Source organism: Aethalodelphis obliquidens, unplaced genomic scaffold, assembly GCF_003676395.1.
Source record: "Aethalodelphis obliquidens isolate GAN/ISIS:26980383/991018 unplaced genomic scaffold, ASM367639v1 scaffold32, whole genome shotgun sequence".
NCBI classification, from domain to species: domain Eukaryota; kingdom Metazoa; phylum Chordata; class Mammalia; order Artiodactyla; family Delphinidae; genus Aethalodelphis; species Aethalodelphis obliquidens.
This window is the reverse complement of record NW_020837976.1, coordinates 1,655,335-1,680,908: the sequence shown is the minus strand read 5'-3', so window position 1 is coordinate 1,680,908 and position 25,574 is coordinate 1,655,335. Positions and strand designations below refer to the sequence as shown.

The following is a 25,574-nucleotide window of genomic DNA, read 5'->3' as shown; positions in this document are numbered from 1 at the left end:
AAAGAAACAAAGTCAAGTACTAAGAAGCTTACACAGTAGTCCAGGTAAGATAATGGTAGTTTAAGCCAGGGTGATGATAGTGGAAGTGGAGAGAAAAAGAGTCAAGAGAGATTTAGGTCTTGGTGGCTATGGGTTAGAAAATAAAAGATGTAGAAGGTAACAAAAAAACAAAAAAAGTATAAATAAGATCATTAAAGAGAATACAAATGGATAAGTATTAGAGATATTTAGGAACAAACAGCACAATAAACTGAAACCTAGAACTGCTCCCTTAAAAAACAGAAAGGGAGCCACCAACAAAAACATAAACAAACACATGCTTATCCAATAATACAAGCTCAGGGCTCCACTGAGAAACTCATTCAAAAAACTAAATCAAAAAAAAAAAAAAAAAAGAATCAGGAAACGTTTTTTAGAAATGGTGGATGAGTAGACCTTTCAAAGGAAGAAAGAAACCTCAGAAGAGCACAGAGTGTGTTCAATGAACCAGGAGCAGCTTTATTTGTTTGGCAGGATTATGAAATATAGTCAGAGACTTAGAGATAAACTTTATAGAGTCATGCTGGGAGATAATAAGATAAAACATAATCTCTGATCTGTATATTTAAATTGTTGCATTAAATGGGGAAAACAAAGGTATGCGATTTCAGAAACTACTCACATAAACTTACTGGCTAGGTAATGTTCAGAATCGAGCTTTTTAAACTACTCTGGGACCAATATTCTCATCTATAAATTGAGAAAATACTTCCTTTCATAGATGTTATGGACTGGGAGGTTCCCCCACAATCCCTAACCTCCAACGTGATGATATTTGGAAGTAAGGCCTTTGGGAGGTAATTAGGTTTAGATGAGGCAATGAGGGTGGGACTCCCATGATGGGATTAGTGTCTTTCTAAGGAGAGTGTGTGTGTCTCTCTCTTTCTTTTTCTGTCATGTGAAAACAAAGCAAGAAGGCAGCTATCTGCAAGCCAAGGAGAGAGCCCTCAATAGGGAACCGAAGTGGCCACCCCCCTGAACTTGGACTACCCAGCCTCTAGAACTGTGAGAAATAAATTCCTATTGTTTAAATCACCCAGTCTGTGGTAGATTGTTATGGCATCCCAAGCAGACTAAGATAATATGGAAAGGGACACTGTGAAGCTAAAGTGATATAATAGAGGTAAACATACTCTGAAAGGCGTTACAATAAAAGGTAAGTATAAAGAATTATACTGCAATTAATTTAATCTTAATATAGATATATTAAATGTACTAGTCATCTATTTAAATAATTTAATGATCAAAGTCATCACATACCCCAGGCAAATTCAGCAATACTTATACAAAAATTAAAGAACTCAATAAATTTCTCAATTTCCCAGAGACTGCATACAGAAAATATTCAATTATTCATGTGTGGATTACCCCCATTTTATTTTAGCAAATTATCTGCCCTCTCCATTTGCTAATTACTCTTTTATCTCAGGTTTTCCCCCAAAGTTTGTGGCTTCCCTGCAGCTGTACCTGTCCTCTCTGTTCCTTTAATTGTTTTCACTCCAGAACAGCAACAGAGGACACAACCGCCATGTGACACAGTCCTACACAAGAGTAGTTCATCCACCACTTCTCATTCTAGCCTATGGCTAATTCTGACTGCATCAATCATGAAAATTATCATCAGCCATAGGCCCAAAAGAAATTATACTCTAGTCTAACAGACTGTAAACTAAAATTAAAAACCAAGTTAAAAAAAAAAACCACCAAATTTATAGCTGCACAACTCAGAGCTACCAGCGTTCACAAGTACTGCATGCTTCAGTCTTTCACAATATAAATCAAAAGGCCAAATCTATTCTTCCTTTTGGGGTGTATAAATGAATACACAGAGAAGGATTTGTTTGGTGTTTTTCAATCACAGAAGGATTTTTTTTTTAAGTACCAAATAATCCATAACCTGGCTAATCGTCCCATGGGTTACTAAGAATTTGCTATATTTTGCTTTAAACCAATATATAACCACTCCTTATAATGTTCACTTTGAAAACATAATTTTGTAATTATTCCTGATATTATCTCCCAACACAAATAGCAAAAGTCTACAAAGTTAAGAAAGAAATTATCCTAGCTCACATAAAGATATTTTTTAAGGTAAATTCTAAAACCTATCAACAAAGATTTTGAAGAACTGTCATAATTGTCTGATGCAAGCCTAAAAATGAATTTTAAATTTTCATAGAATTGCACTTCTTAATAAGAAATGGCAAGAATCACAATATGAGGTTTTTTTTAAAATTCATCAATTTAAATACTGAAATACAGGTACACCCCTGCTTTATTTATGCATTTTATATCAGGCACATTCCTGGAAAACTGAGTGTATACTTAAAATGGAGGAAAGACGTGGCAGATTGTATTTTCCAAAGAAAGCCTCACCGATCTATATCCACCCCAAGTGCTCTTCTGACAAGAGGACAATGAATGACAAGTGGCCATCAAGAGGCGGGTCTGTTTTCCTCCCCACTGATCCTGGGGGGACATCTGCAACTGCCTTGGTTAATAGAAGGTGGCAGAAGTGACACCATATAACTTCTGTGCCACCTGTCTGTCCTTGTCTCTCTCTCCCCCTCAGGATTCATGCCCCCACATGCCTTGGCAGTTCTTTCATACTAAGTCTGGCTACCCTGAAGCTGCCACAGAGAGGAGACCACTTGACGAGGCCATAAAGAGGTATAAAGAGATGCCCGAGGAAGCCTGGCTGTGCAGCCCCCTCCACTGTTTGACTCTCCTAGCTGGGGCCCTAGATACTGTGGAGCAGAGGCAAGCCATTCCCCACTGAGCCTCTCCAAATCCCTGAGGGGTAGAAGCCCTGAGCATATAAACTGTTTCACACCACTAAGTTTGGGGGTATTTGTTGTGTAACCATTGCAACTAGAACAAAGCAAGTTAAAAATAAGTTACAATCTTTATTAAATTACAGTTCCCTGCAGTACAGCGTAGCAAAAATGTGGATAAATTAAAGAGCTAAATATGAAAAAAAGAAAACCATAAAAGTGCTAGAAAAAATTGTTGAACAGCATCTTTTACAATTCTGAGTAAAGTCTCTCTAAGCATGACACAAAACCTAGAAGTCACACACACATATAGGAAGTGTATAAATAGAGAAAACCTGGAAACTCCTCCAAACTGCTGACAGTGGTTGAGGATACACAGATGAGGAAGGAGAAGGCACCTTCACATTTTTTCTGTATACACTTTTCAGTTGTTTAGCTTTATTACATACAATTTTCAATTGTTTAGTTTTATTATAAGTATTAATTTCATAATTTTAAAAAGAAAATACAAAACAAGAGATACCAACTTTATCCTCTTAAATTGGAACAGATTAAAAATAATATGTCCGTGTACGTGAAGATGGTGTCAAGGGAGCCAGTCATACTGCTGAGAGGGAAACAGAAATTGATACAATCTCTATGGAAGGTACTTGCAAAATGTTTCAAATGCTTTAAAAGATTTTGACCCTGTCTTCAAATTTTTTAAAAGGTACATCTCATGATACTAAATTGTTTGCAGTAAATAAAAATTTAACATAACATATTGAAAAGATGGGGATGCAGCTATTTATGTGTAAACTAAGGTAATCCATAGAAATTCTATGCAGTTATTAAACCATGTTGTAGAAGAAATGGTACTGAGATGGTAAACTATATTATTATTTTATAAAGCAGTATGCAAAGAATTACAATAGAGCACTTTGGTACATAAATTACATTATACATATAACACATGTGCCCAGAAAAACTAGAAAGATAACCCCCAAAATGTGCTTGACGGGATCGCCCTTTGGGGTTTTCCAAGTTTTCTACACTGGGTATGTATTAATTCTAGGAAGCAGCTGGGCGAGAAGGGGCATTTAATATGCAGTATAAGCATCAGAAATGCTGGTATATGTCACTTCTAAATAAAAGCTAAAAATAAACAAAAACATGAGGAACTCCAAGTATTTACAGAAACCAACGTTCAAATAGTTACTTCAGCAATGTGGTACACTGCTACTCAGAAGTTTTTATGTCTTTTAACCCTTACCCTAACTTGAGCTATTCTGTGCTTATGAAAAGAAAATATATAGCTAATAAGTACACTCCTTATTGCCACGTGCCTTAAGAGTCTAATTTGTCTTACCACAGGAAAGCGTCATGACGAAAAACATCTTAATTAACATTAAATAGCAGTAACAGTAAATGTCCACACAGTAGTTAAGTTTCTGAACAGGTCTGAAATAGGTCTCCTATGCCATCACAAAAAGTCAAATACACTAAACAAATGGGTATCCAATACACACTAAGAGGTATATCCTAATCTATCTGCACAGCTCTTCAAATGAGTGCTGACTGATGAAAGGCATAGGGAAAATGTATCCCAACCTCCTCACTTGACCAGAAAAGGAAAAGCCCAGTTTTCAGCTGTTCCCCTATTTACATATTTTTCATCTCTACGTTCATTTTCTCCAAAATACAATAACATTCATGAGCTCATAATCTGAGTACAGGCTTTCTTTAAAAGCAGCCATTTAAACATACAATGATAACTGGTTAAAAAAAAATAAAAACTTCTACAATTCACGGTTTTAAAGAATACGTCAGGAAAACCACTAATGCACACAAAAGCACATCCAAATCCTTTCTTGGTTCCCACAGTTCAAATGCCAACAAAGCTACTGAACAGCTGTGAAACAGACTAATACTGAGAATTGGAAAAAGTAAACAAAGCAACCCACTCCACTACCAAAATGAGCAGTACAGAATTTTTAATGAGAATGCAATTAATTGACTTTAAAACAAAAGATGACATTTAAAGAAAACATAAAAAAGGAAAAAGAATTAAATGAACAAGGCCAACATTTTACTGGTCTCTTACTCTGGCAGCTTTTTTGTTTCCCCTTACTTCATCCACCCAATTCATTCTCAACTAAAAGCACTCCCTTCCACTCTGAACCTCCTTAGAACCTCCAAGAGTTATTCCTTAAAAATTCAATAAAATTTAATTCCCTAACTAAACTCATGAATGCTTTTTCTCCCTCCTAAAGAATACCATACCACCCTAGAGAGCTAACACTCTTTCCCTTTGCTAAGCTTTATGAAGACATCTGCCACCGTTAAATGAACCACCTGATGATAGCTTTTGACTCATTCTAATACTCAAATGACCATCTGCTCTACATTTTAATGACATCTCGCCTAAATTCAATAACTTAGAGTATTTACATAGCTTAAGTCTTTTTGCTGGCAAATTTTATGAGACCAGTAAAACACTATGGTCGAGATCAATAACCACAAGTTTCTTAAAAGAGCCAAGAAAAACAGCTCAAATTCATAAAGCACTGATTTATTTAAGTAAAATGTTAAATTTCTAGAGAGAAAAAAATGATTGAAAGAGAGAAGGTTCTTACTACAAGCAGTTCATTATGTGAAGCACTTAAACATGGAACAAGAATATGTGAATTATCACTTTGTATAAGAGCAAAAGAAAAAGTAAACAATGTAAATGTTCATTAACAAGAGAGTGAAGATATGTATTAGGTATACAATGGAATACCTAAAATGAACGCTCAAGAGCCACACAATTCAACATGGATGAATCCTTCAACCATAATGTTGAATTTTAAAATTATTCAAGAATACAGAATGTTGCAAATAAAGTACTATGCACTGTTTACAGATATATACAACACAGCATAAACGTAAAGAAACCCATGGGAATTACTAATTTCTACACAGTGGTTACTTTAGGAGAGAAAGGGAATGAAATTGGGAAGAAGTACAGAGAGTGTTTTAAACATTAGAAATGCTTTATTTCTAGATAGGTTCACATTTATTAATCACTTATCCACTTGGATATCTTAAATACTATGTAATAAATTTTAAAACTTTTTTAAAATAAAAAATAAGCATTCCTAGTAGACTAGTATAGTGCCTAGCTAATCCTCTAATCTTTTGCCCTAATTAAAAGATTTCACCTGGGCTCCCCTGGTGGCGCAGTGGTTGAGAGTCCGCCTGCAGATGCAGGGCACACGGGTTCGTGCCCCGGTCCGGGAGGATCCCACATGCAGCTCCGGCTGGGCCCGTGAGCCATGGCCACTGAGCCTGCGCGTCCAGAGCACACGGAAGAGGCCACAACAGTGAGAGGCCCGCATACCACAAAAAAACAAACAACAACAACAAAAAAAAAAAGATTTCACCTAACCTCAAAAAATAATTTACAAGTCATTAAACAGTGTTTAAAAGCAATTACTTGCTGTGGCATAACCGTTTGCTGATGTCACTCAGCCAACCAAGAATTCCTATTTCTGATTTATGGATTCATTCAATTTTAACCCCAAATCAATGTGACAAGTTTACAGAGATTAAAGAGGGTTAACCAACTTGAGTATGCATCTTATTCTCCCTGAACCATCAAAGTACTTATGGTTTAGAAACTGGCTGAAATGTAATTAAAATTCCTACTGAGGGTGAGGCCTTTGTGACCTGCCAGCTGGTTGGTGTACTCCACATTCCTTACTCTTGAGAAACAGTAAATTAGTGAAAATAGTATTGTTATTATTAATAATACTAACCACTACTTAAATCAGTACCAAGCTAGGTGCTTCACATATATTTTATTAACTTTCCCAGCAATACTAAAAGGTAGGCATTATTATCCTCATTTATAGATGAAGAAATTGACGATATGAAGGCACACCTTAGTAAGTGGTGGGCTCAAATTCAAACCCATGTGAGGAGGCTGATTACAAAGCTTGGCCTCTTACGCTTTTACCCTACCAGGGTTTTTCCCTCTACTTAGCTCTGATTTTTTTTTTTTTTTTTTTTCTTTCGGTATGCAAGCCTCTCACTGTTGTGGTCTCTCCGTTGCGGAGCACAGGCTCCGGACGCGCAGGCTCAGCGGCCATGGCTCATGGGCCCAGCCGCTCCGTGGCACGTGGGATCCTCCCGGACCGGGGCACGAACCCGGGTCCCCTGCATCAGCAGGCGGACTCTCAACCACTGCGCCACCAGGGAAGCCCTTAGCTCTGATTTTATTTGAAGAATAATTACATATCTAGGGCATCATGTTCCCCATTCAACCTCTGCACTAAAAATATAAGTTATTAAATCCTATTCTAATATTCAAATAAATCTCAAAGAGATACATTTTTAAAATTGAAAACATTATCTACTTCTTAGTTAATTTCAGAAGTGTTGTAGAGTGAAACACCATCTACTTCCAACCAACTCCTGTTATGAGTTAAGGAGATGTCTTTGAAAGTGCCTCACCCAAAATCTACAACTCTTTCATCATATCTTTTCTGTTGGACAAGTTATTCCCTCATCTATTTTTGCAGCCTCTGCTACTCTACATTATTATAAGCTTGCATAATAAAATTACAATCATGCTTTACACAGTCCAAACAAAGGAAACAAGGTGTCAAATTAGGCATACAACTGGCAATTTTAGTAATGTATTTGTTATTTTTAGCACTTGTTACACAGAGTAGAAAATTAATGAGGTCAAAAAGAAGAATTTTATCCATTTTATTTTTTTCCTAACAGATAAAAATTCATTTTTTCATTTTACAAGCAAAACACCTGTGTACCTTGACCTACTCCAACTTCATTTTACAGGTGAAGAATTAAAGTTTTAAAGAGACTAATGTTATAAGGCAGGGGGAAAAAAAAAGACTGACAAACCTAGACTTGAATCTCAGCCATCAACCAATTACTTATGAAATCTTGGGCAAATTAGTTCATTTCTCACAGCCTGTTTTCTCATAAGTAAAATGAAGGTTATCGAACAACACTTTTATGAAGTTTAAATGAGATAAAGTATATAAAAAGCTTAGCATAGTTCCTGACACATGATGGTAAATGTTAGTCCATTCCCCTAGTTAACGAGGCCACGTGAGAAAATCTAGAATGAACAAATACCTTGACTTCCCTACTAAGCTCGTGCATTTTCCACTACTCCATGATAAGAGACTGGGAAAGAGGGGCGAGCAAGGCACCACAATGTAAAATATTACAATCTCAAGCTTTTATGATTTATTATCACTAGCCCTGCAAAACTCCCAAAATTCAAATAATGATTTTTAACATCAAAACGTTTCTACCCCATTTCTTGATTTTTTCAGAACAAAATTATCATCAAGAAGATAAATCCATCCCAGGAGAAAGCTATATACTCTTATCATGAGGGTGCTTAGAGAATATAAACTAACCCTAACCACAGCAAGCATCTACAAAAGTAAATATGCTCCCAAAGGCAATCCAAAGCCAGAAATGAATGTCTGGACTACCTGCTGCATTCCATTATCTCCTCCATTAATTTAAACCCCACCTTATCTTAGTTGTGTCCTACAAGTTCATTTAAAAGCCCGCTGTTTAGAATTCAGAACCATTTTCCCTCAGAAACAAAGTTTTAAAGATAACTTAGGTACCAGACTATTTCACAAGAACTTATTTACATAGAGCTAATCTATGGGCAAAGATCAAAATTGTTCCTGTGTTCCTAGTTCCATCTGAGGAGGTGGTTTAATCGCTGTAATGCAAACATGATGATAAAAAAAGGCAAGCTAAATTGGTACGGGGACATATGAAAGTATATGAGTAAAGAAACGGGCTTAGGAGAATGAGGAGTGTTCTAAAAAAGCCATTTCCCTACAGATACTTAAAATGCATAAGCTCCTGCTTGGTGACAGTGCAATGGTTTTCAAAGTGAAGTACATGACCCAGGAAATATAAAAGATGATCCTCTGAAATTAAAGAGATAAGCCCACAATCTCTTATCTGTCCAAAATCCCAAAACTCTTAAGTTTTTTGTAAATGAGCAGGAAACTCATTTAGTGGTAAATCCTGATCTGAACAAACAAGAGGCTGTGTAGTCTTTATTTACCCCCTTAGTATAACCATTCATATGCTTCCTGCAGAAATATTGGTGTATCTGATGACAGGGTGCTGCTGTGGACCTGGAAGTGGGCATTAACAAAAGTTTATAAATTCAGTCCCAAGCATTCTGAATAAAGGGTTGTGGACCTCCATTAATACTTTTATATTTACTATTTTTCTTTTTTCTTTTCTTCTTTTTTTTTTTTTGGCCACACCACACAGCTTGTGGGATCTTAGGTCCTGACCAGGGATTGAACCCAGGCCCTCAGCAGTGAAAGCTCGGAGTCTCAACCACTGGACTGCCAGGGAATTCCCTGTATTTACTATTTTGCTAAAAAATCTATGAATGAAATTAGGTTATTAATTGTACATTATTCAGCTGATACTAGCACCCTCAGTGGGTCTCCACAAAAAAAAGAAAAAAAAATCACACACGGAATACAAGGTGTACTAAAGGTGAGTGGGAGTTTGACAGCCTGAGGGTCTAACACTGTTGCTCACTTCTTGCACATTAAGACGGGCTGCACCTATTTTGTGCCTAGTTAAGCAGTCTTGTGGAGCCCCTCCTAATGATACAAAACAACATGTTGATTATCTTGCAACAAAGTGCTTGAGGGTCAAAATTAAGAATAGTTCCATTTTTTTAAAATAAAATAAGTATTCCCAAATTGCACACCTTTTCTGGAATGAAAAGTGGTTGTTAATGGTGTGCTCCCTAGAAGATACATATATTTTTAAATTACACCATTTAATCTGTCCCTTCCAGGTAAAGGTGATGTCTGACAATAAATAAAAAAATAAACGCAGTCCAAAAGAAACTAGAGTAAGCACCGTGAAAACTGGCATTTGGAGATACTTCCATCATTATATGGTCTTTAATGCTGAAACAATGTGTATCACCAATAAACTCTAATATCTGCATCCATAAAGGAAAATCACTTTTATTTCATTTTAAATTCAGTGGATTTTGAATTTATTTATTCACAATGTAAAAGTGAAACACTGTCCAATTCGTTTGTTAGAAATGATCAGCATCAGAAAAGATGGAAAATTACTAGCTAAATTTCAATAAAAATGTTTACTTAACTGGTAAATGGGATAGAAAAATAAGATTGAGATTTGGTAAACACATTGTATTAATCAGGGTCCAGTCAGGAGACAGGAAACCACACCACTTCTAAAAATGGGGAAACAATGAAAAATAGTATTATTAAAATGTAAGAGGCGGGGACTTACATGGTGCAGTGGTTAAGAATCTGCCTGCTAAGGCAGGGGACATGGGTTTGAGCCCTGGTCTGGGAAGATCCCACATGCCCAGAGCAACTAAGCCCATGTGCCACAACTACTGAGCCTGTGCTCTACAGCCCGCGAGCCGCAACTACTGAAGCCCACGCGCCTACAGCCTGTGCTCCACAACAAGAAAAGCCACTGCAATAAGAAGCAGGCACACCGCAACAAAGAGTAGCCCCCGCTCGCCAGAACTAGAGAAAGCCCGTGCGCAGCAACAAAGACCCAATGCAGCCAAAAATAAAAATAAGTAAATAAATTTTAAAAAAGAAATAAATCATGGCGTATTAAAAAAAAAAGGAAGAGGCTTAAAGGAGGGGTCTCATAGGGCTGGGATCCAGACTTTTAAAGAGGGATTGCAACTGGCAGGTGCTAGCGTCACGGGGCGGGGGGTGCACATCAGGCTACTTCTGATGGTGTTGGAAATAAGCAAACTGGAATCAAATACTGACACTGAAATCCTGCTCAGTGAAATGATACCTGAAGGAAGAGCAAGCAAAACAAGAAAGAGTATATCCCTCCCCACCCCCAGCCCAGCCTCAGGGGCAGGAGCGCAGAGGGTGAACTGAAGGCAAGAGACAACAGCTTCATAACCAGCAAGGACACATCAGAAATGCACTTCTTCCCTTTGGATCTATCGTCTATCTTCGTGAGGTCTCCTGAGAGCCAATGCGTCCAACAAAATCAAGAATGGAAACAAACTCAATTTAGACTTGATTTACTAACATACTAAACCAAGATTTCCAAAAACAATGAAGAAAAATCACATTGCTCTCATTAAAAAGAAAAATAATAATTTGATGAGATGAAAAGCAAAATACCAAAATACCACCCTGAAGTTAGATCCTTTCAGTCTAAGTCTTTATCCTTTTTCTACATATATTTTTCCATAAAAAGAACTTTTAGTCTTTTTTCAAACTTACATAAAAAACACAGTATTATCTCCAGTATCTCCTTGAAATCTACTTTTTCACTCACCATATATCTGATAAATATAGGCTAATTCTTTCATTTTAACTGATAATATTTTATTGTATAAGACTCATGCAACATAATATACTCTACATATAAATTTTCAGTCACTTCAAATTACTGCTTTTATAAACAAGACTGCAGTGAATTTCTTTATACATATCTCTTTATGGATGTGTGCTTGAGAATCTCGTGACATAACATTTAGAAGTAAATTTTCTCAGTTGCAGGATACATGAATTTTTTTTTTTAATTTACAAGATGTTGCCAAACTGCTTCTCAAAGTAGTTGTACTAATTTACAATCCCACCAGTAACTTGAGAGTTCTGATTTCCCCATATTCTTTATCAATGCATACTATTTTTAGACTTTTAATCAATCTAAATGGGGTGAAGTCTCTTTTTTTAATTTGTATTTCCCAGGTTAGCTGTGATTTAGCTGTATGAATAGATATTAGCTCTTTACTATTAACATTAAATCAAATTTTGAAAGGTAGAGGGAAATTTATATTTAAATTGATATAATCCATTTATTTCATTGCTAAACGAAAAAGCTAGCTAGCTGGCTTCTAACTTCTAAATAAAAATTTTCTCCCACACCAGGTAATGTAAGTATCTATGTTGCCCCTGAGCACACACATACAAACATAAATATTAATAAGCCAATTTTTCTCATAAAACAAAAGAAGCTTTATGAACAAGGTGAGTTTCAGTAAGATCTGATAGTTTAGAGATATGACCATGTCACATCTTCTGCCAAGAGCAGAGCTTGGCTTCAAGAGTGCAGGATGACTGGGACTTTGGGCCACTGTTTGGAACAAAGAAAACATAAAAGATGAAGAACCCCAATAAAGTAAAAAAACAATACCATATAGTAAAGGCTAACCAGCTGAGCTGGAGAATCTGACAGCCTCATGTGCAGCTCAATTACTTGCTTTGAGAGCAATTACTTTGCAAAAACTCTTTCACAGGACTGATATGTTTTCTTAAAGGAGGCTAAAGATAATTACATGTAATAAACTACCTGTCATGTTGGATACACACAGAAAAACCATTAATCTCCAACAATGTTACATTAAGTTAATCAAATAACCATATCACAGACTAGAATAAATTATTTAAATTTCCTAATCAATTTTCCCTCAGGAAAAGTAATACAAATGGTGATCATTTCTGAACTACTATACTATAAATGGAAGAGAGAATGATGAGGAAAAGCAATGAACTGGGTTTTCATCCCTACATCTGCCATTCACCAGCTTTGTGACTGGACAAGTCTCTTCATCTCTCCAAGCCTTCCCTTTTATCTGTGTTAGGCTAATATCTATCTAACCGCAGATCAAATGAGTCCAAAGTTCTTTGAAAAGAGCATTTTATTCAGAAAATATTCATCCAGAGCTATGGCTTTGCTAGAAAACGGAGATACAAGGAACACACACACACTCCTTCCTCTCAAACTAATAAACTCATGCAAAAGACAGTTACAACACAGCATACCTGTGGCAGTAGACAGAAGCACAGAGTGCACTGTGATCACACTGCCTAGCAATTAAGGAAGGTGGAAGAGAGAACCTGGTGGGCAGCTACCGGGAAATACATCCAAAAGCAATACCTAATCCAGAGAGATAAGGCTGTAAAGTTTAGAACGAGAATATATATTAAGACAGCATTATATTTGCAAACAAATACATATATTAGAAAGCTGTTTCGGGACTTCCCTGGTGGCACAGTGGTTAAGAATCCGCCTACCAATGCAGGGGGACTCGGGTTTGAGCCCTGGTCCGGGAAGATCCCACATGCCGCGGAGCAACTAAGCCTGTGCATCCCAACGACTGAGCCTGCGCTCTAGAGCCTGCAAGCCTGGGTGCCACAACTACTGAAGCCCACGCACCTAGAGCCTGTGCTCCGCAACAAGAGAAGCCACCGCAATAAGCCCGTGCACCACAACGAAGAGTAGCCCCCTCTCGCGGAAACTAGAGAAAACCTGCACGCAGCAACTAGGACCCAACACAGCCAAAAATAAATAAAATAAAATAAATAAATTTTTAAAAAAGAGTAGTGTTTTTTGTTTTTTTTTTAAAAAAAGAAAGCTGTTTCATGTTCCTTTATTTCCTCCCCTTCTTCCTGCCCAATAATGTCAGTCTCCAAAACTGAAGACATATATTACTGACAAACAATGAAGGCTTGGAATCAGCTGAAGGGAAAAGGAAACAACAAAGAGCCTGGACATCTCAAAAGACAAGCAGTCACTTAGCATCCTGCTATTCAAAGTGTGTCCATGAGCCAGCATCATCTGCATCACCTGGGCACTTTTAAACTACTCTTGCTGAATCCCTTACCTACTGAATGAGAATGTCCATTTTTAAAGGTTCCCAGTTAATCTGCATGCTTACTGTCCGTTTGAGAAGTACTGACAGAGGGATAACTATTTCTTGAGATCTCCAAGTTGATTTCTTGAGGTCCTCAGTTGCTGCAATTTACAAGGAGTATTAAAACTAGATGGACTTTCATCACTTAAAACATTGTTTTAGCAGATGAAGATAAAAAAGAAGACATTTTACATAGTATTTAAAATACATAGGATCTATAGGAAAATCAAGTTTTCCTTACAGATGCCATTAGTAAAAAACCTCTCACAAAATCTCATCCTTTCCAGGTCTGGCATCCTATTCCCCAAACATTGTTCACACAAGCCCTGTTTTTTCCTAAGACTCTGTCCCCTGATAACACTCTTTTCTCCTGTAGTTCTAGAAACAGATCAGAAGAGAAAGAGGAGGCCTCAGAAAGGCAACGCTGAGGGTTATTAAGCCATTTCACTTTTTATCCAGGGTCAGCACTTCTAGACCTTCAATTGAATAATGACGTCTAAGGAGCTGGTCCACAAATGACCTAAGAAGCACTCTTTGCTAGGGGTGGAAGAAAACTACAAAGAACTGCCCCCCAAACAGCCTGGACCAAAAATACCAGAAACTAGTTTTAAATAAACCTAATCATCTATACTCCTAACTTTCGTTATCCATACCCAGGAGAGTAGAAAGAACTTTAATAGGAAACCCACATTTATTTTCTCCACTCTTTCTCTGGTAACAATATAACACTGTAGTCAAGTGACCAAAAAACAAGCATTAAGTAAAAACACATTTCTCCCCAAATCCTATAAAATCAGTACCTAAATGATAAAAGGTCAACTATACCTACTTGATTACAGACTTCACAAAATTAACTCCAAACTTAATTCACCAATAACATATATATTTTCACGATCTTCTTGCTCACAACAAATTAACCAAATATATCTGGATACAAAATAGAAGTTATATCATTCAAATATATACTAAATGCTCCTCTTCTCAAGGTTTTACTATCTTAGACCATAAATTCAAATTTATCATGTGTCACCTGAAAGAAAAAAAAAACAAAGCTTCTGTGCCAAAATGTTACAGACCCCACATACAACCCTCAGACCAAATCTCCAACACACAGTAAAGAAATATCAGAAAGATTCAAAATGACTCAACCATTCCAGAATCCTTAATTCTCAGGAAAGTTTCACAGAAGTTTATTTTAAAAGCTACCCATTTCTTAATTCCCAAACAGACTGCAATAAATTTTCTGTTCATATAATGTGGGTAACAAGTAAGGAACAAAGAATGAATAAGCAAAGACAATCTCAGTTGTCCTGGTAAATATTACAAGACTTTTAAAAACTAACTATGAAATTTAAGAACACAAAAGGCATAAAAATATAACACACACCTATGTACCGCCACCCAGTTTAAGACATAAAACTTACCCAAAAAATTACTACACTCCACTTCCTTCAGTGTAAAGAGAGCCACTCCCTTGAACTTGGCATTTATTATTATTTTTTGGTACACTTTTACCACATATGTACATATTCCCAAACCAGTGAGTACCAACCCGCAGCAATCATACCTGGCAATGTCTGAAAAATGTTGGGTTATCATAACTGCAACCAGTGGGTAGAGGCCAGGGATGCTGGCCACAGTGCACAGGACAGCCCCCTCCAGCAAAGAATTATCTAATCAGTCCAAAACAGCAATATTACCAAAACTGAGAAACCCTGTCCTAAACAACAAATAGTACTGTTCTACATTTTAACATACCATACATTTTCTTTTTAAAGAAACTTTACTTTCTTGCTTTATTTGCTTAACATTAATTTTCTCCAGAAGTGTTTTTAAAATGTTGGCTAACAGAATCAGAGGAACAAGATGAATTGATACATACCAACAAATTAATGTGTAAAATTATCCTGTAAACTAAGATTTTTAAACCTCTGAAAAATACCTGTTTTTACATAAGATAACGAAACTATTTACACGACAGATATACTCCATACTAGAAAACATACAGACAACATGAATATCCCTTCAGAAATTGCTGTAGTACAGGATTTGTTACACTTTACTTTTACCCTGGAAAGATATTTAAAATTCCCCATAAACCTACAATTACTGATCCCAAGATGCCTCCAAATTATTGAGCTCAAACTTTAGCTTGAGCTAGCAGGATAAAATTTTAAGAGTGTGCAGAAACAGGAATATGCCCCATACAGTGTTGTAGGAGGGTAAATAGGGAAAATGTCTTCCCAAGGCATTTAGTCAACATCTCTCAAAATATTAAATATGTGCACTTTTTGATGCAGCAATTCCACTTCCAAAGTACTCAGTACACATGCACAGGATATATGTACAAAGAGTCATTCAATGCATCACCGTAAATAAGAAAACCTGAAAGAATACAAATGCCCATCAACAAAGCACTGGTTAAATAAATTACTGCATCCAATCACTGTAATATTATGCAGCTATGAAAGAATAAGGCAGACATCTATGTGCTAACATGGAACAATCACTAATAGGTACTATTAAGTTAAGAAGCAAAAGTACAGAAAAGAATATAGTGTATTACCACCGGGCCTTAAAAGGGTTGCAGATTTACAATACATATGCTTGTGTTCTGTAAGAACACACAAGAAACTGGTCCTGCACATAAATCCTCTGCAATGTTTAAAAAGCCAGCAAAGAAACACAATTTTATGAATTATCTATTCAAAACCTGAACTGCCTTGTGTTAATTTCCTTTTTATTGGTGCTAACAGTAACTATGTACCTATTTCAGGATTTGTTAGGTTTTGCCAAACTCAATCATAAAGCTTTAAAAATAGTTTATTTAAGCATTCTGAAAATTATCAAATTTTAAATTTGAAACTATTTCCTACTGAACAGAGTACCAAGGATAAATCTATGTGAAAATGAACTCGATTAAATTATTTTGAGAGCAAGCTTTCAGTTTATCATATTATATAAAAATCCTAGAGTCAATAACAAACAGTGCCCTGAAATTTGGTGAATCAAGAAGGACACTGACTCATTGCTGTGTTAATGGATAAGTCTCTGATATAACCTTACAAATGAACTGAGACGTTAAAAGATATCAGGTGTCCCCTATACCTATCTTCCACTTGAAAAGAGTATTTAACACAAAGAAAGGGTTCAACAGCTTAGGCTGTTTTTCCCTCTATTGGTATAAAGATACACAACGAAACAAAATGAAAAATCATTCCACAGGGTACTAAGTAGCAGCATTCAGCTACTGAACTCCAAGTCTTTCTATGTGTTAGATGAGGAGGAAAAAAGGCTATCGCAACAAATCCGAGGTACCAACGGCCCCTCGGCAATTGTAACCGGTCAACTAAACACCATATGGCAAGGCAAGCCTCCCTTCAGACACTCATCACTCGGTGACTGATTAATTTCAATGCCTTATTAGACAGGCCTCTCTAGACCCCTTCCCTAGAGGAGAAAGAGGAGGGGAAGTGTCTGCGGTCTTCCCGGTGCTTTGTGCCTTCCAGGCTTGAAAGCATCCCCATGATGGTGCAGCCATCATTCCCCTTGGGGATGGGACGGAGGGAAGAGAAGAGGGGTCTTTTTTGTAAGTTTTTGTTTACCAGGTATTGAACCTAAAATTCCCTTTGACTCCTTCCCCGCTCCCTCCAGCCAGGCGCTGCACGGTAGGCGTTCCATCACGGGCTTCTCCCAGGCCTCCCGACGCCCGCGCACCCCGCCTCGCCCCTGCCCCCACGCGCGCAGGCCCCGGGCCAGGTGGCCGCCGCTTACCCGTGGGCGCGCTGTCCAGGATACGCAGGTCGTAGGCCCCGGAGCAGCGGTAGTTGGCGGCGGTGCCGTTGTCCCACACCACCACCACCTCCTCGGGACTTTCGAAGCTCCGGACCGTGCCCACATGGCCCTCGCCACCATCCTGCTTCCCCCACTTCCAGTCCGGGCCGCGCACGACTCGGGCCCCGACCCCTTCCACCATCACCCGGTTATTCCTGGAGTTACTCATCGGGGCCCGAGCGGTGGGCTCCGCCGCCGCCGCCGCCGCCGCCGCCGGGGGACCCGTGAGGGAGTTGGGCCCGGGCCGGACTCTCGGCGCCGGCGGGGGCGGCAGCGAGCCCCGGGGGACGTGAGAATAACTCACGGGGGCGGCGGCGCGGTCCCCTCCGAGCCCAAAGCCGCTCCCCAGCCGTCGCCGCCGCGCCCCCCGCTCGGACTGAAGGCCGGACTGCAGCAGCTCAGAGGCGGCGGCGGCGGCGGCGGCGGCGGGCGGACAGAGAGGATGGGGCCGTGGGCGGGGACTCCCCCGCTTCCTCCGGGCTCCCCGGCCGGGCTACAGCGACGGCCGCCAGGAGACCACGCTCTCCCCCGACCGGGAGCGCGGGGAGCACAGGGGGCCGGGGGAGGTTAACCCCGGGGAGACAGCGCGGGCGGCGGGCAGCAAGCTTAACTGCCGGCCTATTTTCTCCCCTGGGCCCTCGCTCCGGGGTGGACGCCCGAGCGCCGGCGCCGCCTCCTCCCCCGTGGGCAGTGATGGTACCTGCCGGCGCCCGGCGAGCGCCCGGGCCCAGGTGCCCCCTTCTCTCTGCCCCCGCGCACGCCGCCGCGCTCCGCCCAGCAACAGAGTCTCCGCCGGGCGAGAGCGGCGCCACATCCGGGTACTGGCGCACCGAAGGCCGCAGCAGCACGTTGTCTGAGGGATTAGGACAGGGCTCCTCAGTAACAGTACGGTGGAAGGGTTTTGGAGAGTCGCGCGACTGAAGAAAGCAGAGAAAATCGTTCCCTAAGCGCCTTGCCAAGGCCCTGTGAGGGTACGCATGCGCAAGTGTTGGAAAAGCTAAGGGGCAGACGCCCAGCCCCAGTCTGAAACGATGGAGGGGCGGTTCCCTGGAGTTGTTGCAGATCGGTTGTGCCGCGCGTCCCATTGGCTGTGAGGGAAGGGGCGGGGCAAGGAAGTGCGTCTGGCCGATTTTTAGGTGGGACTGGAGGCAGTGAGAATCCGGATGTGGTCTGGGCTGCTGAAAGCGGGTATCTCTGGTGAGGTCAGTCTTTAAACAAGTTGTAGAGTATCTGGAAGTACTAATTGTGAATTTGGGATTACATAACGTTTTAGTCTTTTTGCTTTTAATTTTTATTGGAGTATAGTTGATTTACAATGTTGTGTTAATTTCAGGTGTACAGCAAAGTGAATCTATTATACATATACATATATCTACTCTTATTTAGATTCTTTTCCCATATAGTCCATTACAGAGTATTGAGTAGAGCTTCCTGTACTATAACAGTTGGTCCTTATTAGTTACCTATTTTATATATAGTAGTGTGTTTATGTAGTTTTCTTTTTTAACGGGGTGGGGAACAGGACAGATTATGACACAGATTAAGGGCAACCTGTATTTCTGTATATGTAAATTGAAAGTATTTCAGACCACAGTGGGTAATTAGTGATGTGTTTTTAAACTGAGCAGAATGTTACTGAATGATGTGTGTCTTGCCTTTATGCGGAGTCAGGGTGGTAAGTAGACTCCAAACAGCACAAGCTCCTGGGAGAGATTTTACAAGCATATTGCCCATTTAACAACATCTTGCCCATCCATTACATAATTCGGCCCCCAATCACAGAGTGGTTTCTGGCTGGTATTACTTAAATGACATCATGGTGTGTAGGATTTAAAATCATTTGTTCACCGCCCACACGGATGCATCGTTAGCATACTGTTGCTTTTCCTGAGTCAAGGGAGCAAGGAATACTCCAGCAGTATCGAATAATCAAGTGGAAAGAAAGGGTGTGTTAAAGAGTAACCAATGGAAAAAAAAAAAGAGTAACCAGTGAATGATTATGTAGTGAAATAAATGTTCTTAATTTTTCATGTCAGTGAAACAGGAAAATACCAGTATGGAATCCCAAAGGCCAAACAGAGCTTATTTTAGAAACTAAGCAGTTCAAATATTTGTTCAAAATAAGCAGTCAAATATGTACTCTATTTCAAAGCATTTTCACCCTGGAAGTGTTAAATGTGCTATTGTTTCTCTGCCAACTCTTTCTTTTCTCTCTGGGTTCTTTTCTGGTTTCCTTCTTTTCTTGTTCACCTGTTAAATTGATCACATGCATTAATAACTTGATAAAAGAGTTTTAGAAAAAAATGTAGCCACTGCACAAGTTATACTGTGGTTGACTTTGTAAAGTAAGCTAACTCGAGAAAAGGCCAACTGAGATGATAAGACAATAGTGCAACCTTGCATTTTACCTCAAACCCAGTTTATTGATAATGGCTTTCCATATGTTTGATTGTGTTTATCTCACCCAGGAGTTTTATACTTATGAAGACATCATCTCATATTTAGACAGGCTTTTATTCTCAATACCAGAGATTTGTTATAATAACTTAGAATTTTATTTGTCCTTAAAATGGAAAAGGATCTCAAGAGGTGATCTAGCCCAGTGGTTTTCTTTTCTTTTCTTCCCCCATCCCTTCCCCGCCGCTTGACAAATCCTCTGTTCTTACCCTGACCTGTAACAGGAGCTAGGCGCTCTAGATGAAGCAATTCAGGAATTCCCCGGCCGTCCAGCAATATAGCAAGGCTGGTACCTGCCTGTAGTCTTCCCTTCCTCCTGCCTTTGCAGGGGCTCTGCAGAAACTCATCAAAACCTCTGGAGTACCACTGAGCACAATTAATCAAATTAACCTAATCCACATATTTGATAAGAAGAAAATGAGGCCAGCACTGATTAAGTAACTTGTCCAGGATTTCAGAAGAAGTTAAGAAAAAAGCAAAAACTATAACCCATATAATACTGGATGAATTTATGTATATTAAACAGTCTCTTATCCATCCATCCCCTTATTAAACACATTGTGAATTTATAACACTATCATGTTGCTAAGACTATTTCAAGGCCCTTAAATTAATTCAGTTTGCCAATGGTCTCTAAATATTTTTGATCATACATCCTTTCAGTACAAAATTTTTGAACATGTACTTCCAATATGTGTACTTATTAATGTATAACTTATATATGTATTAGCATGTTACATGTTATATAATATACTCAAAAATAGAAATTACAAGAGGATAAGATACCAAAGAAATAGGAAAGTTTTCATACTTTCTTCCTTCACTCCAATAGATCATCTCCTGCATCCCTGGATGTTTAAATTAGTATTCTCCAAAGTAGACACACCACAACAACAAGCTCATAATTACAGAAAATAGATTGGTGGTTGCCAGAGGCAGTGATTGGAGGGTGGGTGAATAGGGTGAAGGAGGTCAAAGGTACATACTTCCAGTTATAAAAAAGTCATCGGGATGTAATGTACAGCATGACAACTATAGTTAGTAACACCATATTGTATATTTGAAAGTTGCTACAAGAATAGATCTCAAGGGGCTTCCCTGGTGGCGCAGTGGTTGAGAGTCCACCTGCTGATGCAGGGGATACAGGTTCGTGCCCCGGTCCGGGAAGATACCACAGGCCGCGGAGCGGCTGGGCCATGAGCCATGGCCGCTGAGCCTGTGCATCCGGAGCCTGTGCTCTGCAACGGGAGAGACCACAACAGTGAGAGGTCCGTGTACCGAAAAAAAAAAAAAAAGAAGAAGAATAGATCTCAAAAGCGCTCATCACAAGAAAAAAAAATTCTGTAATTATGTGTGGTGACAGATGTTAACTTATTTTGATGATCATTTTGCAATATATACAAATATCAAATCACTAAGTTGTATACCTGAAAGGTTGTATGTCACTTATACCTCAATAAAAAAAGAGTCTGGGAAATGAGAAGGGGGAAAATTGGTCTTATGCATAAAAAGTGTTGCACAGGACTTCCCTGGTAGTGCAGTGGTTAAGAATCCGCCCTCCAATGCAGAGGAGTCGGGTTCGATCCCTGGTCAGGGAACTAGGTCCCACATGCATGCTGCAACTAAGGAGCACACATGCCCCAATTAAGACCTGGTGCAACCAAGATAAGTTAAATAAATAAAAATGAAAAATACATAAGCTTTTTTTAAAAATGTGTTGCACATTGAATTATATCCTCCAAAAAGATAAGCCCTGCTACCTATGAATATGACCTTATTTGAAAAAAGAGTGTTTGTAGATGTAATCAAGTTAAGATAAGGTCATACTGGAATAGAGTGGGCCCTGAATCCAATGACTGGTGTCCTTACAAGGGAAGGGAAAAGGAGATTTGGACGCACAGACATGGGGACGAAGGCCATGTGACAACAGAGGCAGAGATTGAAGTGATGCTCCTGTAAGACAAGAATGCCAAGGATTGCCAGCAGCCAGGAATAAGCAAGGAAAGATTCTTCCCTACTGCCTTCAAAGAGAGGGCACAGTCCTGACAACACCTTGATTTTGGATTTCTAGGCTCCAGAACTGTGAAAAAATAAATTTCTGTTGTTTTAATCCACGGAGTTTGTGATAATTTCTTACAGCAGCACTTGGAAACTAATACAACAAGAAAGGAAGAAAATAAGCATAGCTGTTACTGTCCTCATTGCTGTTACTGCTCACAATACCATAGTTGCTATTTATAACTCCCTCTTTCCATTACAAAGCCCACATTTCCTTTTCCCTCTGCCAACATGTCAACTGACTGTAGTCCCATACCTGGCAGGTGGTCCAAATCTTCATTTTTGAAGGACTTCACTCAGTTCTTAGTGGGTTGTTGTACTGTGATAATTAATTTTATGTGTCAACTAGACTGGGCCACAGGGTACCCAAACATTTGATCAAACATTATTCTGGGTGTATCTGTGAGTGTATGTGTGTCCGGATGAAACTAACATTTGAATCAGCAGACTGAGGAAAGCAGATTTCCCTCCCTAATATGGGTGGGCCTCTTTTAAACAATTGAAGACCTAAATAAAACAAAATGTCTGAATAAGAGGGAACTTCTCCTGCCTTACTACTTGAGCTGGGACATTGGGTTTTTTTCTGGCCCTGGACTCAGCCCAAAACATCAACTCTTCTTGGGTTTGAGTCTGTGGACTTTTCGACTGGACCTTACACCTGTCATCAGCTTTCCTAGTACTCAAGCCTTTGGACTGAGTCTTCACGCGTTAGCTCTCCGGCATCTCCAGCTTACCAACTGAAGATCTTTGGGCTCCCTCAGCCTCCATAATCCATGAGCCAATTCCTTATAGTAAGTCTCGCCATTATATATAAAGATGTGTCCACTTATATATTATCATACATTAATAGTATATTTTATATATTTGTATATATTATATATATGAAGATGTATGTGTATACATGTATACATCCTATTGGTTCTGTTTCTCTGGAGAACCCTAACTAATACATGTAGTCTACTATTAAGTTTTACTAGAACATAAGTGAACTATTCCAAAATGTACCCCCAAAGAATCTCTAGATTCCAAACACAGTCCTTTCTTAACCTTTTCGGTAGCAAGAATCCCATTTCCACTCAATAATTGGGACCCATCCCTCAGTCAGTACAGTAAACTCTCTTCTGTGCTTGTTGGTTTAGTGGTTTGAAAAACCCAAAGTGTTCAAGTGTCAGTCTCAACCTCCAATTCCGTGGAAATATTTTGGTATCCTCTGGTGGAAACACTCCTCACTTGGGAAATAAGTTCTTATAACCAGTAAAACACACAGGTGTAGAAATAGGAATCCAAACATTGTTTCCAGGGTGGTTATCTACTAGTGTAAGAATGAAAAGAGCCATGTCAACCCCTTGATTCCTGAACCTGTTGATTATGACTATGGGTGCACCGTCTATTGGTCACATGTTCAAAGCACATATCTCAGTTGGTGTTCCATGGTCAGGCATTTAGTTTCAACCACAACCTAGAAGAAAGCAGGAGCTATTTCTCAAAGGGAGAATACTTATTGAAAGAAGAGGGCATAATTTTGAACTAAACCCTAGAGTTTTGCACTGGGATTCTACTATCAACATCTGACAGAGGATTCATATTGTATGACAGTCTGTCACAGACATGTAACAATATGGGCCTTGCTGGGTCATGTGGCCCACATGACAGAGAAGCTTGCCCTGCAGTCTGGGCCTGCTTCAGAGTTTTTTCTTATTTTAGGAACTACTCAAAACTGGCTTGTACAAAGCCATATAAATGTGATATATCTTGTCTCTAAAATACAAAAAGGTTCAAGTGTTTTTACCTCTTTCTTAGCAGCTAAAGGTACAATTTGCCTTTTATTTTACAGAGGATATTCTGATATGCCCCAGACCCCTGGACTCCTGGCAACTTTATCAAAGTGACAGGATCTAAATTTTCCTAGATTATCTGCCATGCATTGGTATTCACGTGTCTTACTAAGGCATCTTGACACTTCTGGCCCACCAAGTCAAATCAATATAATGTCATCACTGTAATGGACCAGCATGGTGTTCTGTGGGATGGTAAGGGAATCAAGGTCTCTACAAACTAGATTATGACAGAGAGCAGTAGACTTTACATAGCCCTGAGGAAAGACATTGAAGATGTGCAGCTGCTCCTGCTAGATGAAAGCAGTATGTTTGTGATGATGCCTGTCAAGTTGTACTGAGAACAAAGCACTTTGTAGATCAGCAATAGCTGGAGCTACACATTGATATGCTCCATTAGAGAGACCACATCTAAAAACAGTAGCTACAATTGAGTCACCACCTGATTAAGTTTGTAATAATACACGAGAGCCATCTTCCTTTGCAGGCTAAAGAGCAACTTAAATGGTGGGGGGGGGGGCGGTGATAGGAATTACTCTCCCTGCATTTTTCAAGTCTTCGATGTTGCACTAATCTCTGCAACTCCCCTAGGGGTGTAATTTGCTTTTGGTTTATTGTTTGATAAGGAAGGGCAGTTACAGGACTTCCATTTGGACTTTCTTACTATTATGTTTCCCTCCACAGATGAGGGAGCCAATATGCATATTCTTCCAGTAGCCAAGTATGTCTGTTCCAACTATGCATTCAGGAGCTAGGGAACTAACCATAGTTAGTTTCCTGAAATCATTGTGCAGTGTGCTAGAGCCCAAACTGGATTGACCACGTGACCTCCATAAGCTACCACTCTGACCAATGGATTCCAGTGGCTACTTGGGTGCCCACAAGGATTGGCATACTCGTAGCCAGTATATAGAAATGCCTAAAAGAGAAATTTCCCTTTCCCTAGTGCCCATTCACCCTGGAAAATGGCTGCTGGTTTTGAGGGGGGAGAAAAAAAAGGAAGGAGAGTTATAGGATACATTTTTGGCTGTGTCACAGGGCTTTCTCAAGAAGACCCAACCTCTTCTCTATTCAAGAACCTGTGAAATGGCGTATATCTACACACTGGATGAAAGGCCATGGCTCTTCACTGTGGTGACTCAGGTCTATGCCTACCAGAGCTAGAATCTTTCTGATTGTCTAGATCTAAAAGTATTTAAGTGAGGTGCCCATCTATTTAATTCACTGTGATTAATAGCCACCACCATGGAGCTATGTGAGTTAAAGCATTCTGACTGCCACTCTGGTCCTATTGGCCCATCTTAGTATCTGCGTTCACCTAGTCTCTGGTGGTTAAGCACTGACACCTGGCCTGTTACCGTGGCTTGAAATCAAGGAACCTATTTAAATGGTGAAATCTCCCACCATCAACCCTGACCTATAGATGATAGCCATCAGTGAGCTTTTTAAAGATGCTTTTTGGCCTCTCAACCTACTGAAAATAAGCCACCATTATCAACCAATCTGCTGTTTGAACCACACATTGTATCTGAAAACTCTGGAAAGTGCTCCCTTGTTAAATTCATCCCTGTCCAATGTTAAGTTCTGCTTTTTGTTTTTTGTCAGGCACTTGGAGAATCCATTCCCTATATATTCTCAGGTCTCTGACAATATAAATTTGAAAAATCTTGCAATTTGTGGTGGGGGGGGGGATGGCGCTTATGATCTTTCTTCTCCCAAGTCAGAGGACGAACTACTTCAGATGAATTCACTACAGGGTCTTCAATAAATAGAAAGCTAGTCTCCTGAGACATGGGGAAAAGGAGTATGTTGGTTGACAAAGAAAGCTCAGAGGAATGAAATGCACACAACCTCCTGGATGGATCT

The 25,574-nt window shown here is 39.5% G+C and overlaps 1 protein-coding gene across 2 annotated transcripts in view; it reads right to left on the bottom strand.

The window, feature by feature from the left end:
- Positions 1-17,553, bottom strand: part of MIB1 (MIB E3 ubiquitin protein ligase 1) — a 119,028-nt gene extending 101,475 nt beyond the window's left edge. For both annotated transcript variants that reach the window (XM_027127585.1, XM_027127586.1), the window contains exon 1: positions 17,299-17,553. In XM_027127585.1, the coding sequence (XP_026983386.1) occupies positions 17,299-17,527 (229 nt within the window). In that variant the 5' untranslated portion in view covers positions 17,528-17,553. The remainder of the gene's footprint in view (positions 1-17,298) is intronic.
- Positions 17,554-25,574: the final 8,021 nt, after the last annotated feature.